The sequence below is a fragment of the Orycteropus afer genome, unplaced genomic scaffold, assembly GCF_000298275.1.
Source record: "Orycteropus afer afer isolate SDZICR_OR568_19922 unplaced genomic scaffold, OryAfe1.0 scaffold00732, whole genome shotgun sequence".
NCBI lineage: Eukaryota > Metazoa > Chordata > Mammalia > Tubulidentata > Orycteropodidae > Orycteropus > Orycteropus afer.
In genome coordinates this window covers 831,850-847,329 of record NW_006922319.1, presented here as the reverse complement: position 1 = coordinate 847,329, position 15,480 = coordinate 831,850, and the positions used below count along the sequence as shown (strand labels likewise).

At 41.4% G+C, this 15,480-nt stretch overlaps 1 protein-coding gene across 1 annotated transcript; it reads right to left on the bottom strand.

The window, feature by feature from the left end:
- Positions 1-1,322: 1,322 nt before the first annotated feature.
- THUMPD1 (THUMP domain containing 1) lies at positions 1,323-6,546 on the bottom strand. The gene is made up of 4 exons (XM_007957352.2): positions 6,316-6,546; positions 3,955-4,129; positions 2,769-3,017; positions 1,323-1,666 (listed from the first exon to the last, which is right to left on the bottom strand). The coding sequence occupies exons 1-4, from the start codon at positions 6,544-6,546 to the stop codon at positions 1,323-1,325; spliced, it is 999 nt and encodes a 332-aa protein (XP_007955543.2).
- Positions 6,547-15,480: the final 8,934 nt, after the last annotated feature.

Genomic DNA, 15,480 nt, shown 5'->3' with positions numbered 1-15,480 from the left:
TTTGTTCTGGGCTGCTCTGTGTAGCAGAAAAGGTTTTCTTGAATTTCATCATTTACAAATCTTACAAATGCAGTACCATGAAAAATATTTGTGGAACCTTTTTACTCATTAACCTGGACAGAGAAATTACTGTTTTTGTTACTTACATAAAACCTTATTAAACTGAGAGTAGTCTTTTCAGTATTTCATACTGCATCTTGTCCTGGCATTTTCATATTGTCATTATTAGACTTTAACCAACGGGTATGAATTTTTCTATCCTGGGATAAGTTCTGGTACTAAAAGACATGTTTCCGGAATTTTAACTAAACATGAACTTAAAAAAAAAAAGTTTTACTGTTTCAATATTCCAATAGCCATTTAAAATGATCAACATCTTTACTTGTCAAATTACCAGAGCAACTGCTAGAGCTGTAAGTTGCATGCTACAATGTACAATCGAGTAAGACAGTTTGGTTTACAAGTCCACATAAAACCCTTGATAAGTAGCTTTCATTGTAGAGTCTGTGTGTCTCTTGTTGTACCAGTATACTGAAGAAGTTCAGGTAACTGTAATTCTTCATCATTAACCTTATCAGAAATGTCTGTAGGTTGATAGTTAGAATGGTCTTCTACCTCACACCCTGCTTCATAAATTGCAGCATTGGACCATCAGATTTGACAAATGTCAATAAAATATAAAAACAGGCATAACAATTAAATGAGAAAATCACATACACAAAAATAATACAGACATCACAAAACATTTCTACACAGTCCATGTTTTTGCAATGTTTAACAACAAAGTGGCAGAGGACAGCTGAATTGTGGCATGTAAAAATTCCTTCCTCAGAATAAAAATTTCCCTCTGATTTTCTATCACATAGAACTTATCTGTTCCCACAAATCAGCTGAGAACAATCGGGTGCATCGAGGGAGGATGGGGAAGGGAGGTATGAGGGAGAAGCCAAGGTCATCCTCCTCCTAGCCTCCTCTAAGTGCACTACCTTGTTTGCTACTTAGCCAACAGCTTCCCCTGGCTCAACCAAATGGATGTGGGCCAACTGGGAGCTGCCACATGAGGCTGGAAGACCTAAGAATAGTTAACAGGGCTGCTCCATCACTGTCCACTAGTGATTACGAGCCATGTGCAGCACAGTAAGTTCAAACAGAAAATTTTTTTTCCCCAGCAATAATTTTTCATGGAACCCCAGCAACATCTTACAGAACCCCAGTTAGAAACCCACCTTCAATACTAAATGACTTTTTCCCCTATGTGAGGTCATTTTCTCAAGTTGGATTCTCCAGGGACTGGACTAGCAAGTTGAGCTTTAGTGCCTCCTTCATTCCCCATCAGCCTCGGACTTTGGTTTTGTCTGATCCACCTCCTCAGCATTCTCCAGCGCCTCCTGCTGGCTATGTTCTCCTGCTGGGTCACTCTGACTTGCTTTGTCACCAGGCTCCAATTTCGCTTCTTTGCCATTTTTTGCACGTGCTGCCTGCTTTGGGTTAAGCTGTGCCAGGTCCTTGGCATTCTTCACTACCTCCTGGAGATTGTATTTTCTGAACAACATGTAATCTTTCACAACACTCAGGCAACAGACAGCTTTAATGATTTCCACCACCACCGTGTACTGTGGGTTGGTGAGATCCACTTTGTTTTCTGAATTGAGGCTGCCTACGATTCCTGTACCAAAAAGAATTAAGAAAAAACTTAGGCCAAGGATACTATTGTGCTCGATAAATATAATCTTTTATCCCTTTGGGACTTGTTAAAATAATATACATTAGTCCATTCTTCTAAGGTACTCCATTGAACCTTTCAATATAAATAAATACAAATAAAATCCTGAGACATTTGAAAAGAGTAGTTTTCTTTTTAAAAACCAAAATAAAACAAAAAATTCAATCTTGATTTGGAAAATACCTTATCTAACAACCAGAAAAGCTCATACTCAACTTATCAAAATCAGGTTTGTGTGAGGTTAACTGCCAAAGAATTTGGTCTTTGTCTTTGGTTCCTGACAGACATCTCCTAAAACTGTCTAGTCAACTAGTCATTGAAGAATCTTTGATGAGGGTTCCAGAATAAGTTATGCTAATGAGGTGGCAAGGCAGAAAGATCTACTTGGTGATACTGCCACAACCTTAGGGGGAAGGAGGCTGATTCAAACAGTCACGCCTAAGTAACGGGACCCAAATAAAGGCTCTGGACATGGAAGATCCATAGGCTTCCTGGTTAGTATGGCATTGATGCACACAGGAGGGTAGCATGTTCCTTCTGGGATAGACCTTGCCCTATGAATCTCTTCATTGGTATCTTTTTGCTATAATAAAAGTAAGTATAGTGCTTTTCTGAGCTCTGAGTCTTGTCCTAACAAATAAAACCAAAGGGGGTACTAGGACCCAGGAGATCAGAAGTGAGGGTGTCATGGGGAATTCCAAGTTTGCAGATGGCATCTGAAGTCTCTGGCAAACTTGGCAGAATGCAGAATTATACCCTTGACTTGTGAGGGGTGACTTAACACTGAACAATTAGGGTCAGAGGAAGAAATGCTGCATGTGCAGCTGGTGTCAGAAGAGACTGAGAATAAACTGATTTGGACTGATCAAGACATCGCATGTCAAAGAAGTGGGATTTGATTTCGTCAGAAGTTGGACATTATTTTAAGGACATTTTAATATACTTGTTCCACACTCAAAATCACAAGCCTTATTTCTTTTTTTAAAAATATTAGAAACAAGTATTTAATATTGGGCCTATGTGGTATCTACTAAGAGAAACAAACCTGCCAATTCTTTGATAACTTCGTCTCTATTCATGTGACTATTATTTCGAGATTTATACACAATCTGAAATGTCCCTTTATTTGGTGCTTTAAACCAAGGTTCCAAAAATGTTTCTGCATATTTTTTCATATCCTCTAAGAAAGCCTTGCATGTGCCAGAAACGGGCAGCATACGTAGGATAACCCGAGTCTTCTTCTTCTTGGTTGTATACATATCCTGGAGAATATGATGCACCAATTTCTCAGGTTCTGAAAGAGAAAGAGAAAGTTAGCTTAGAGCAAGCCAAGTAGGTTAAGAACTTAAGTTCTCAGACATTTTAGAGATTATTCAAACTATCTAAAGGAAACTGGCATTCACATACATTGATGCTAGTAGGTATTTTCACAATCAAATTTGAGTCTTCCCAGTCATTTTTTCCAACTATTATTTATTTAGTGTCTACTGTATTTAATATTTAACTCTTCAGTTCTATTACTGCTTTAACTAAAAACAATTGTTCATAAAGACAGTGGGGTTAACGTTTTGGTGAAATCCTGATTTATCTAACTGCAATAGCACTTTGTTGTTTTCATATAAGAATGGCAACTATCAGTAACAAACCTTAAATAAATAGTACACTTTCTTATAAAAACAAAATGAAAATCTATAGGTCACTTAAAAAGGTTTTATTAAACCATTAGCTAAGTTAGCACAAAAGCTTCGGTCCCCGACCTGGGAAGAACAGAAGCCCCAGAACCTTGAAGTGTACAAGACTATGAAGCAGGAGCCACATCCTGTCTACAGTACAAGTCTGTTTGGGGCCTGCTCAGTGTTTTCAGTATTTTTAAATTTGTTGACTACATTTAAAAACCAAGAAACCTATCCAGATTAAAACCACCCCCCACCCGCGGAAAGTCAGAAGATCTGGCCCTACCAGGACTATACTATCCAACTGGCCGGAGTTGAATAGCAGCTGCCCCACTTAGGACACACACACTCTCATTCTGCCTGAAGTTACTACAGAAGAAGTGGCCAAGCGAATGCCACACCCACTACAGCATCCCACCTCTCCATCTGCCTAGTGCTAACACGATGGAAGCAAACGAACCATGGCCAAAAGCCATGTTCTAGGTAGCATGCAGTGAGACAGGGAAATGTGCAGATATCATAGGATGAACAATCTTAAAGAGTGTAAGTCAGACACACCTATCCCAAATGTTCTGATGAAGACTACATTATTCGCTCCACTCTCCATGGACTGGAATCTTCTTAGCCTCATCTCTGTAGAGGCCCTAATGTCATCAACTTCTTTCTTCAAGGCAGCCTCCACATCATCGTCTTCCCCCTCATTTCCAGAGGACTGCTGATTCTTGTCTGTAAACTGTTTGTGTATAAATAATGAACAGACATGCCACAACAGCGCATGTTTAAAAACTATAATTAAGTACTTATGTGAAACCTTCAGTGGCAGATGGCTCAATATTGACAGTTTTTACCGAGACTAAGAAATCACTTCCTCCAAAATGCAAAGGAAGAAGGGTGTTCCCTCAGACTGTGGTACATATCAATTGAAAATGTTTTCAGAAGTATCTTGAGTGTGGGATAGAGGGAAATGTGCTCACCAGAGGAATCATTTCAGAGTGGACCTGAAAACCATCATCAGATATGGGCCTAATGGGTCAGAATACACTCCTTTTGGTAAGATGGCACCAAATACTTACAGAATTCAAAATCTTTATTCCTGTTCTTCTAAGGAACAAGGCACAGAAATAGTTCAAAAACTTGCTCAAGGCAACAGTATACAAAGCACATGAGTTGCTGCCCAGTTCTCTGCCCTACCAATGGGATTGCCAATTGGCACTAATAATAATTGCACACATTTATGATCCTTTATTATGTATCAGAAAGTATCTTATGTGCATAAGAAACTATTTAGCTTGAAGATAACCTCAGGAAATACATTATTTTTCATTTTTTTTTAAAAAAAAAAAACTCTAGCTCAGTAGTTAAGTAACTTGTTAATTCCCAAAATTAGCAAATCACAGAGCATGAACGTTAATCAGCTCTGTGCTGTCTTCTTCCATTTAATGTCATGTGTGTAGTGATACTGCCTCAGAAACCCAAGAAGGGGTTGCTATGAGTCGGAGCCGACTCGATGGCAGTGAGTTCGGTTTGGTTTTGTTATGTGTGTACTGGTCCAAGACAAAACCAGTAAGATTTCCAAAGTGTGATGGGACAATTAGAGTTTAGGTGGTATTAATACAACAGTAGGAGGCTGGGTGGCACAAGTGAACTGCGATCACTGCTAACCTAAAGGCTGGTGGTTTGAACCCACCCAGTGCTACCACAAAAGGCTGTTGCTGTTTGCCATCTAGTCAATTTCAATTCATGGCAAGGCCAATGTCTGCAGCATAGAACTGCTCCCTACAATTTTTAAGGCTGTGACCTTTCAGAAGCAGATCACCAGGCCTAGCTCGCAAGGGGCCTCTGGGTGGGTTCAAACTACCAACCTTTCTGCTACTAATCCGGCGTTTGACCATTTGTGCCACCCACCAAGTACTCAGATGATAAGATATGGTGAATATGAATGAAGCCTGCCCTTGTGAACTCCTCTGCATACCTCACCAGATTCTTGTGAGTGTTAAATGTTTTACTTTTGAAGAGCTTTAGCACAACACCTGGCCCTCAGGAAGCAATTAAACAAGACCTTTACAACCTATCTGCACCCACCAGGAGCTATGGTGATGCTGTGGTTAAAGCACTGGGATCCGAACCAAAAGGTCAGTGGTTCCAACCCACCAGCTGCTCCGACAGAGAACGATGAGGCAATCTACTTCTGTAAAGATTTACAGCCCTGGAAACCCTATAGGGCAGTTCTACACTGTCCATTTGGCGCCTATGAGTTGGAATCAACCGGATGGCAATGAGTTTAGTTCATCTGAAGCCACCAGCCACTTTGAGGAGAAAAGACCTGGCGCTCTGCTTTCAGAAAGATACAGCCTAGGAAATCCTATCTACCCTGTCATATAGGATCGCTTTTATTGGAACAGACTGAGAAGCACACAACAAAAATATCGTGGAATAATGGAAAGAAATCCCAGAATCCAAGCATTAACACCATGCAGATGTTAAAAAGTCTCCTTTGGGCAGTCAAAAAGAATTCTGGTTAAAGTGGTTAAAGCAAACCAAACAGGTGGGTGGTTATAACCCACCACCCACTCCGCGGAAGAAAGAGGAGGAGGTCGGCTTCCGTAAAGATTTACAGCCTTAGAAACCCAACAGGGGTCGCTGTGAGTCAAAATCGACTCGATAGGAGAGAGTTTGGTTTTTGGGGGCGGGGTGGTCAAGGACTCCTGAGGTCGTGAGAACTTCGCGAGGGTTGGAACTGAGAGACCAGCCGAGGGCGGAGTCTGGAATAGAGGTAGCGGGAGGAGGCCAAAACAGCCCAGGTCCGGCTCTCCCGCCACTACTCCCACAAAATGCGCGCACACGGATAAAGGAAACCGGCTAGGCAGCCTTCCCTCCTCCCTCAAATATCCGTAGGCCCGCCCGCCCCGGGGCTGGTACCTTTTCCGGCCCATACATGTCGTCACCGTACTCATTGAGCAGGCTGTAGGCTTCCTCCACGCATTTGCGCTCGTTCATGTTGCAAGTGATGAGTATGCCCTGTAGTCCAGGCTCCAGCTGCCGGGGCCCACCGGTGTCGCAGCGCCGAGCCCGCTTAGCCTGCACGTACAGAGCCTTGTTTTTACGCTTCCCGCCGGCAGGCTGAGGAGGCTGCTGGACGGTGTCCGCCATTGAGTGTTAGAGCTGAGGACCAAGAAAACTCTCTCTCCACAGCTATCGGCGTCCTCGCCTCTGCTGACGCCAATTGATTACGTCATGTCTGCGCGACGGCCTCGCTAGCCCCGCCCTCCAATCTCTTTCCAGACCCTGCTTCGCGATGTTCTAAAGCGAGTAGTTTTACCTGTGGCGATAGGACACGCTCCTCGCTCTTGCTCGGCCTCTCGCGAGGATTGACAAGCGTTTGCTTCCGCCTGGCCAAGGAAAGGAATGATTTCCAGTTTTGTGTAAAAGGATCTCTGGTGTGGTGTGAGCTCTGGTGGCATGATGCCTAAGGCGTTTGAGTGCTAACTAGAAGGGTGGCAGTTCAACTCCACCAGCCTCTTCCCTGAAGGAAGACAGGGCAGTCTACTTCCATAGAGATACTGTCTCTGAAACACCAGGGGTTGCTGTACGTTGGATTCGACTAGATGGCACTGAGTTTGGTTTTTTGGTTTTTGGTGGTGCAGTGCCTGAGGCATTTGACTGCTAACCAGAAGACTGGCGGTTCACCAGCCACTCCTGGAAGGAATATGGAGCAATCTACTACTACCCAAGGAGGGGCCTCCCTCAGTCTGAAATCACTGGAGGGCGGTGAATTAGTTAAATAAGGACCTGGACTCCCAACAAGATAGCGACCATGTTTGCAAAGAGCTGTAGCATTTATCTATATACGTATTTATTGATTCATTCAGTTAATATTTACTGTGCACCTATGTACTAGTTGGTTTCTGAAGTGAGGCCTGAGTGGAACGAGATACTGGTCCCACTCACATTGCCTTTATAAGCCCACATTTCTTAAAAGGCAGTGGGCCTTCCAAGCCAATCTGTATTTTTTTGCTCCAATTGAAGTACGTGTCTTCACTAGATTTTTCTCTAGTGCCCCTGTTGCAGGACCCCAAGGGAACAAAGAAAAATAGTACTAAGTGAAATTAGAGAGGTTTGGCTATCGGATGAGACACATTAATAAACAGGGAAATATAACTTAACATTCAGTTGTCCTAAAGGCAACAGTCTAGATTTTAAATTACAAAACAAATTTCTATTAAGACACAGGAGTCCTCACTTTTGTACAAAATCAGGAGGAGCCAAAAAAAAAGGGGGGGCTTATCCTTTATTGCATTTGGATGAATTACCTAATCCAGCAGCCCAAGAATGTAGATGGATTGTAGTTGAAATTAGGAAGAAGGAACCTCTTACTTACCGTGAAGCCTGCCGGCATCTCTCAGATTCCTATTCTTGTGGTCTCCATGAAAAAGTAATGCTGATACGCAATAATAGCTTGGAAATCCAAACCAAAAAGCCAAACCCACTTCTGTCCAGGTGGTAAATCTTTACGGAAATAGATTAACCAGTCTTGTTTCCTCAGAGTGGCTGGTGGGTTGGAACCATGGTAATCCCATACATACAAAAGAATTTGCCTTAAGAATGAGGAAAGAATATTCATCTTCTTTCCTCCAATTAAATGTACTTACTTCCTATTTCTTTCTCCCTACCTGTCCCAAAATTGCATAAGAAAAACCAGTCATTTTATCTGGATAAACAATCCTTTAAGAGTTGATAACACAATACTCCACATACCATAAAATCAGGAACCTATGCCCTTATATGTCACACAATTAGAAGCCAACTTAAAACTTTGAACTCCCTGTGTTGGGGCTTTCACAGTGTATTGGTCTTGCTGGATGAACATGTGAATGGATAATGTGCATTTTATCAACCTAGTTGGGAGCTCTGGTAGCATAGTGGCTAAGGCACTTGATTGCTAACCAGAAGGCTGGTGGTTCAAACCCACCAGCCACTCCCCGGAAGGAAGGTTGGGCAATCCTACTTCCGTAGTGATACTGCCTCGGAAACCCAAGGAGGGGTCACTATGAGTCAGGGCTGACTCGACGGCACATAACAACAACAACAACAAGTTATTTCTATCTCCCATTCTGAGATTTGTTAGGTATAAAACAACAAAATGTTAAGAGGAAGAAAAGTAAAATATTATCCTGATGCTGAATTGCAAGGAACTCTGGTGGTGTAGTGCCCAAGGCATTTGACTGCTAACCAGAAGGCTGGCAGTTCAAGCCCACCCACCACTCCTTGAAAGGACAACTGGGCAGTCTACTTCCTTAGTGATACCTCCTCAGAAACCCAAGGAAAGGTCACTATGAGTTGCAACCAACTCGACAGCAGTGAGTTTGGTTGTTTTTTTGTTTGTTTGTTTGTTTGTTTTTGCCTGAAATACATGGTTAACTGTTTTCTTAGAAAACAAAAATTCATTATATGTGATTACATAAGAGAGAGAGTGTGTGTTCCTGGGTGGGTCAAACAGTTAAGTGCTTGTCTGCTAACTGAAAGATTGGAGGTTCAATTTCACCTAGAGGTGCCTTGGAAGAAAGACCTGGCAGTCTGCTTCCCCAAAGTCAGCTGTTAAAAGCCCTGTAGAGGGTAGTTTTACTCTTAAACACATGGGATCACAATGGGTAAGAATTGACTTGATGGCAAGTTTGGGTTTGGTTATTTTCATGCCTTTATTATAGATGATTTCCTCTGTATCTTCAGGGAATAGATCTCTTGCCACTGAATCTTGGTCTTCTCCTGACTGGAGCCCCAGTAACAGCTACCTTCAGAGTTGGTACCATGTATGATTAAGAGTCTAGATTCCGGAGTCACACCTAGGTTTGTATTCTGGTTCTGCCACATCCTGGCTGTGGGACTGTGAGCAAATTACCTAATCTGAGTTTCCATTTTCTCATTAGCTTAAAAAAAAGAAAGAAAAAATTAATGGAGATAATAATAATACATGATGAGTTACTGGGAAAATTAAGTAAGATCAGTCATGACACATACTTAGCTCATGGTCACTGCTCAATCAATGTAGGCTTCAAAACAACTAGTTTGGAATTCAAGTGTGATTTACTCACTGAATCTTAGTTTTTTTGGTGTTAGTATCCCTTGCACACCAGCCACTCCTCGGAAGGAAGATGGAGCAATCTACTTCTGTAGTGATACTGCCTCGGAAACCCAAGGAGGGGTCGCTATGAGTCAGGTCCGACTCGACGGCACATAACAACAACAACAATATTCCTTCCACAACCCGCAATCCTTACACTTCATCATTTGTCTCCCAATCTTTTATTTCATTGGTTCTTTATATGTGTAACTGATTAAACCAAAACGAAACCAAATCCACTGCTGTCAAGTCAATTCTGACTCATAGCAACCCTAGGACAGGGTGGAACTTCCCCATAGGGTTTCCAAGGCTGTACATCTTTAAGGGAGCAGACCGCCTCATCTTTCTCCCTCAGCAACTGTTGGATTTGAACTGCTGGTCTTTTAGTTAGCAGCCAAATGCTTTAATCACTGTACCACCAGAATCCTTACTGACTTACTAAAAACTGAGTTTAATTCTTTTAGGAAGAAGGCTAAAAAGGAGATTCAATTTTTAAATAATGATGTATTTTAAAGTTAAATAAAATGAGATAGGTAACATACCCTTACCTCTGCTAACTGGTTCATGCCTTGCATTTTATTAAATGGAACCCACAGTCTTTCACTGCCTCTGTAGCCTTGCCCAACAGCACTCATGTCACACTTGCACACACAACTATGTAAGAAACACTGTATTGCACACACAGGTTATCTCAAAATTATAACCAGCCATAAGACTGCTAGAAGGAGGATATCCTAGTGATATCAACTACTCCTTGGGTGTCATATCGATCTAGTCTGACTGAGTTGCACACACGAGACACTCACAAAGTATTGGCAAATGAAAGCCGTTCAATTGCTCACAGAAAGCAGGAAACAGTTCTATGGCGAGCTGGTCCTCTTTGCCTCAAAAGCTGTCTGGTGGAGAAGGAGACTCTTCTCCATGTGCCCCCACTTTGCACCATAGATGACGGACTAGGAAATCCCTCCTTCAGCCAGTTTTATACTGACAGGGCTACATCTCAATGCATGGAGTGTAGTGTAGATCTTCCTGCCTGGTCTCCTGAAGATGAGGTGATTAGACATTTGGGTGCCAAGTGGAATTTCATCACTTTAGCTTTGCTGTTTCTCAGGCTTTAGGAGTGGAGGGTTGATGGGACTTTGATTTGTTCCTGAGACCTAAAAATGCTAGCAGGGGGTGAGGAACAGGGAGGAACTGTAGCTGTTTGGGCTAGCCAAAGGTCAGCTGCCTCTAACATCTCCAACAGCCTGATTGTTCAGGTTGGAACCTTACCTTGAACCAATGTGAACTTGGAGCTATCTCTGGAGAAGCCACATTTGGCCTGGCTCTTGTGCTCCTACATGCATCTTCACTTAGCCTAAAGATGCCCTGAACTCCTGATCCCAGCTTCTCCCAATTTGCCAGAGTCACTTTTGACAGGTATGCTTCTCTAAGTGAGGAGCCTAGACATCTACACTCATGAATCTCTAAAGAGGTGCCCCCATACACCAATTGGGGGGTGTCAGAGAAGGCCAAGTATAAAGCAGGTTGGTTTTGGCTTCCCAACTCCACCACCATTAATAAGGAAATCCACCTAAGTGTCAGCAAAGGCTGAGTGTGGAACCCTGACTTCTATAATTATTTAATAATAATGATGTTGTGCCATCTTTCTCTTGCCAAAGCATTGTAAAAAAAAAAAAAAAAAAAAAAGGGTTTAAATAAAATCTAGAATTTCAAAGTGTAATATAAAAATGTCCAGGTTTCAATCAAACATCACTTGTTATTTCTTAATTTCCATATTCTGTGGGATCACCTAACTTTGAAATGGGTAAAAATGGAGATCTCTTCCAGTCAGTTGGCCAGGTAGTTGTCTTCCAAATCTCTTGGCATAACTTAGTGAGTGCCACCAGTGGGGCATCTGTTTGTTGAAATATCTCAATCGGTATTCTGTCAATTCCAGGAGCCTTGTTCTTCACTAATTCTTTCATTGCAGTTTTGACTTCCTCCTTCAGTACCATTGGTTCTAGATCACATGCCATTTCCTGAAATGGATGAAGATTGACCAGTTCTTTTTGGTACAGTAACTCTGTGTATTTCTTCCATTTTCTTTTGATGCTTCTTCAATTATTCAATGTTTTGCCCTTAGAATCTTTGGATATTGCAACTTGAAGCTTAAATTTTTCCTCAGTTCTTTAAGCTTGAGAAATGCCAAGCAAGTTCTTCCCTCTTGATATTCTAACTCCAGGTTTTTGCACATTTCATTGTAGTAATTGGCTTTGTCTCCTCGAGCTGCTCTTTGAAATCTTCTGTTTGGTTATTTTACTTGTCATTTCTTCCATTTGCTTTAGCTACTCTTCACTCAAGGGCAAGTTTCAGAGTCTCTTCTGACATCCATTTTGGTCTTTTCTTCCCTTCTCATCTTTTTAATGACCTCTTGCTTTCTTCATGGATGATGTTCTTGATGTCATCCCACAATTCTGATTTTTGGTGATTGGTGTTCAGTGCATCAAATCTATTATTTAGATGGTCTCTAAATTCAGGAGGGATGTATTCAAGGTCATATGTTGGCTCTTGTGGACTTGTTTTAATTGTCTTCAACTTCAGGTTGAACTTGGGCTCAAGTATAGCAAGGATTGTGGAGCTGGCACAAGACTGGGCCAATGTGTCAGGGAGTGTGTCAGGGTTGTATCCTTTCACCATATTTATTCAATCTGTATGCTGAGCAAATAACCCAAGAATCTGGACTATATGAAGAAGAACGTGGAATGAGGATTGCAGGAAGAATTATTAACAGCCTGTGGTATGCACCCCAAGAATGTGGCATCAAGATTGGAGGAAGAATCATTAACAACTTGTGGTATGCATCCCAAGAACCAGGAAGATCTCAAACTGAATTTAAAAAATGACAACTAATAGATGCCACTTAAAAAAAATTAAGCCTCAAGTTGCAATATTGAAAGATTCTATGAGCAAAATATTGACTGATGCAGGAAAGATCAAAAGAAGATGGAAGGAATACACAGAGTCACTGTACCAAAAAGAGGTTGATCATCATCCATTTCAAGAATGGTGGCCTATGTTCAAGAACCAATAGTACTAAAGGAAGAAGTTGAAGCTGCACTGAAAGAATTGGTGAAGAACAAGGCTCCAGGAATTGATAGAATACCCATTGAGATGTTTCAACAAACGGATGCCCCACCAGAGGCACTCACTGGGCTATGCCAAGAGATTTGGAAGACAGTTACCTGGCCAACTGACTGGAAGAGATCCATATCTGTACCTACTCTAAAGAAAGGTGATCCCACAGAATGTGGAAATTATCAAACAATATCATTAATATCACACGCAAGTAAAATCTTACTGAAGATTATTCAAAAACGGTTGCAGCAGTATATTGACAGAGAATTTTCAGAAATGCAAGCTGGATTCAGAAGAGGATGTGGAATGAGGGATATCATTGCTGATGTCAGATGGATCTTGGCTCAAAGCAAAGAATACCAGAAAGATGTTTACTTGTGTTTTATTGACTATGCAAAAGCATTTGATTGTGTGGATCATAACAAATTGTGGATAACATTGAGAAGAATGGGAATTCCAGAACACTTAATTGTACTCATGAGAAACCTGTACATAGCCCAGGAGGCTGGCGTTCGAACATAAAAAGGGAACACTGCATGGTTGAAAATCAAGAAGGGAGTGTATGAGGGTTGTATCCTTTCACCATACTTATTCAATCTGTATGCTGAGCAAATAATCCAAGAATCTGGACTATATAAAGAAGAGCGTGGCATCAGGATTGGAGGAAGAATAATTAACAACCTTCCTTCTGAGGAGTGGCTGCTGGGTTTGAACCTCCAGCCTTCTGGTTAGCAGTCAAGTGCCTTAGGCACCAGAGCTCGTGCAGCTGTGTGAGTCAGGAAAAGCCTACAGCTTGACGTTTGATCCAGGAACTCAGGACTTATCAGCTTCTATAACTGTGTGAGCCATTTTCATAAGATAAATTCCTCTGTCTCTGTCTCTCTGTCTCTCTGTCTCTCTCTCTCAGCTTTACTGGTTTTGCTTCTCTAGAGAACCCAGCCTAACATACCCTCCTAGAACTAAAAAGTCACCAATAATTTTCTCTTTTTGTTTAAGTGAATTTGAGTTGGGTTTCTATCATATATAATTGAAAGTCATTTATTTATTCATTTATCCATAAAATATATTGAATATCCAAAATTTGCAAGTAAGTCACCTAGGCCATAGTGATACAGCAAATGAACAAAAAATGTTCATATTCTCGGGGGTGGCATTAACAGGTGTAAAAAAATTGTATATGTTAAAGAGAAAAAAATACATACTTGGCTTCTAACCAAAAGGTTGGTAGTTTATGTCCACCAGAGGCTCCTCAGAAGAAAGGCTGGTGATCTACTTAAGAAAAATCAACCATTGAAAACTCTGCAGAGCACAGTTCTACTCTGACACTCATAGGAGTTGGAATCAACTAGATGGCAACTAGTTTTACTTTAGAAAATGTGGTGAGGGAAGGTTTCTTTGATAGGATACCTAATAAAATGAAGGTTTTGGGCAAGGAGTTATGTGTTCTAGTGTTCCAGGCAAGGAGAACTCTTAAGTTCAAAGACCTTGAGGCAGGAACATACATGGTGTGTTTCAGGAAAAGTAATGGGGCTGATGTTTTCAGGAGGGTGAGTAGAGGAGGAGAGCTGCCATGGGTCAGAGAGGGCCTGGCAGCCAGGTAGGGTAGCTTCTTGTAGTTCACATAAGGGTTTGGAAATTTACCTGGAGTGAACTGGGAAGTACCACTCAAGGATGGAACAGAACAGTGAGCTGATAGCACTCAGGTTTGGTCCTAACCAGTTCAACAGATAACCATAGTTCCTGGTCTGCTGAGATCTTGGGCAACCTACACCCACCTCTCAACTTCTTTCCTCTCCCCTTCATAACCCTTCTATGTCTTCCTCTATCCTTTCTTCCTCTTACCTTCTGAAAAAGAACTTCCACTGCTCCTTGCCAGGAGAAACATCCTTAGTAATTCCTTCCACCACTTGTCTGTCAGTTTGTCTTATTGTGGTGACTTGTGTGTTGCTGTGATTCTAGAAGCTATGCTACCAGTACTTCATATACAAGCAGAGTCACCCATTGTGGACAGGTTTCAGCAGAACTTCACACTAAGACAGATAAGAAAGAAGGACCTGGTGATCTACTTCTAGAAAAATTTGCTAGTGAAACCTTATGAATATCAGTTGAACATTGCCCCATATAGTGCCAGAAGATGAACCCTCAGGTTGGAAGACACTCAAAATACAACTGGGGAAGAGCTGCCTCTTCAAAGTAAAGTCGACCTTAACGACATGGATGCAGTAAAGCTTTTGGGACCTTCATTTGCTGATGTGGCATGACTCAGAATGAGAAGAAATAGCTGTAAACATCCATTAATAATTCATGGAATGTATGAAGTATGAATCTAGGAAAATTGAAAGTTACCAAAAATGAATGGAACAGATAAAGACCAATATCCTAGGCATTACTGAGCTGAAATGGACTGCTATTGGCCATTTTGAATCAGATAGTCACATGGTCTACTATGTTGGGAATGACAAATTGAAGAGGAATGGTGTCACATTCATTGTCAAAAAGAATATTTCAGCATCTATCCTGAAGCACAGTGCTGTCACTTATAGGAAAATGAACATATGCCTACAAGGAAGACCAGTTAATATGCCTATGACTCAAATTTATGCACTAACCACTAACACCAAAGATGAAGAAATTGATCAAACATGCAATAAAGATGCATTGATAATTACAGGTATTGGAATGCAAAAGTTGGAAGCAAAGTAGAAAGATTGGTAGTTGGAATATATGGTGTTGGTGATAGAAATGATGCTGTCTATCACGTGTTAGAATTTTGGAAGACCAATGACTTATTCAAGGAGCTCTGGTAGCATAGTGCCTAAGGCACTTGACTGCTAACCAAAAGGCTGGTG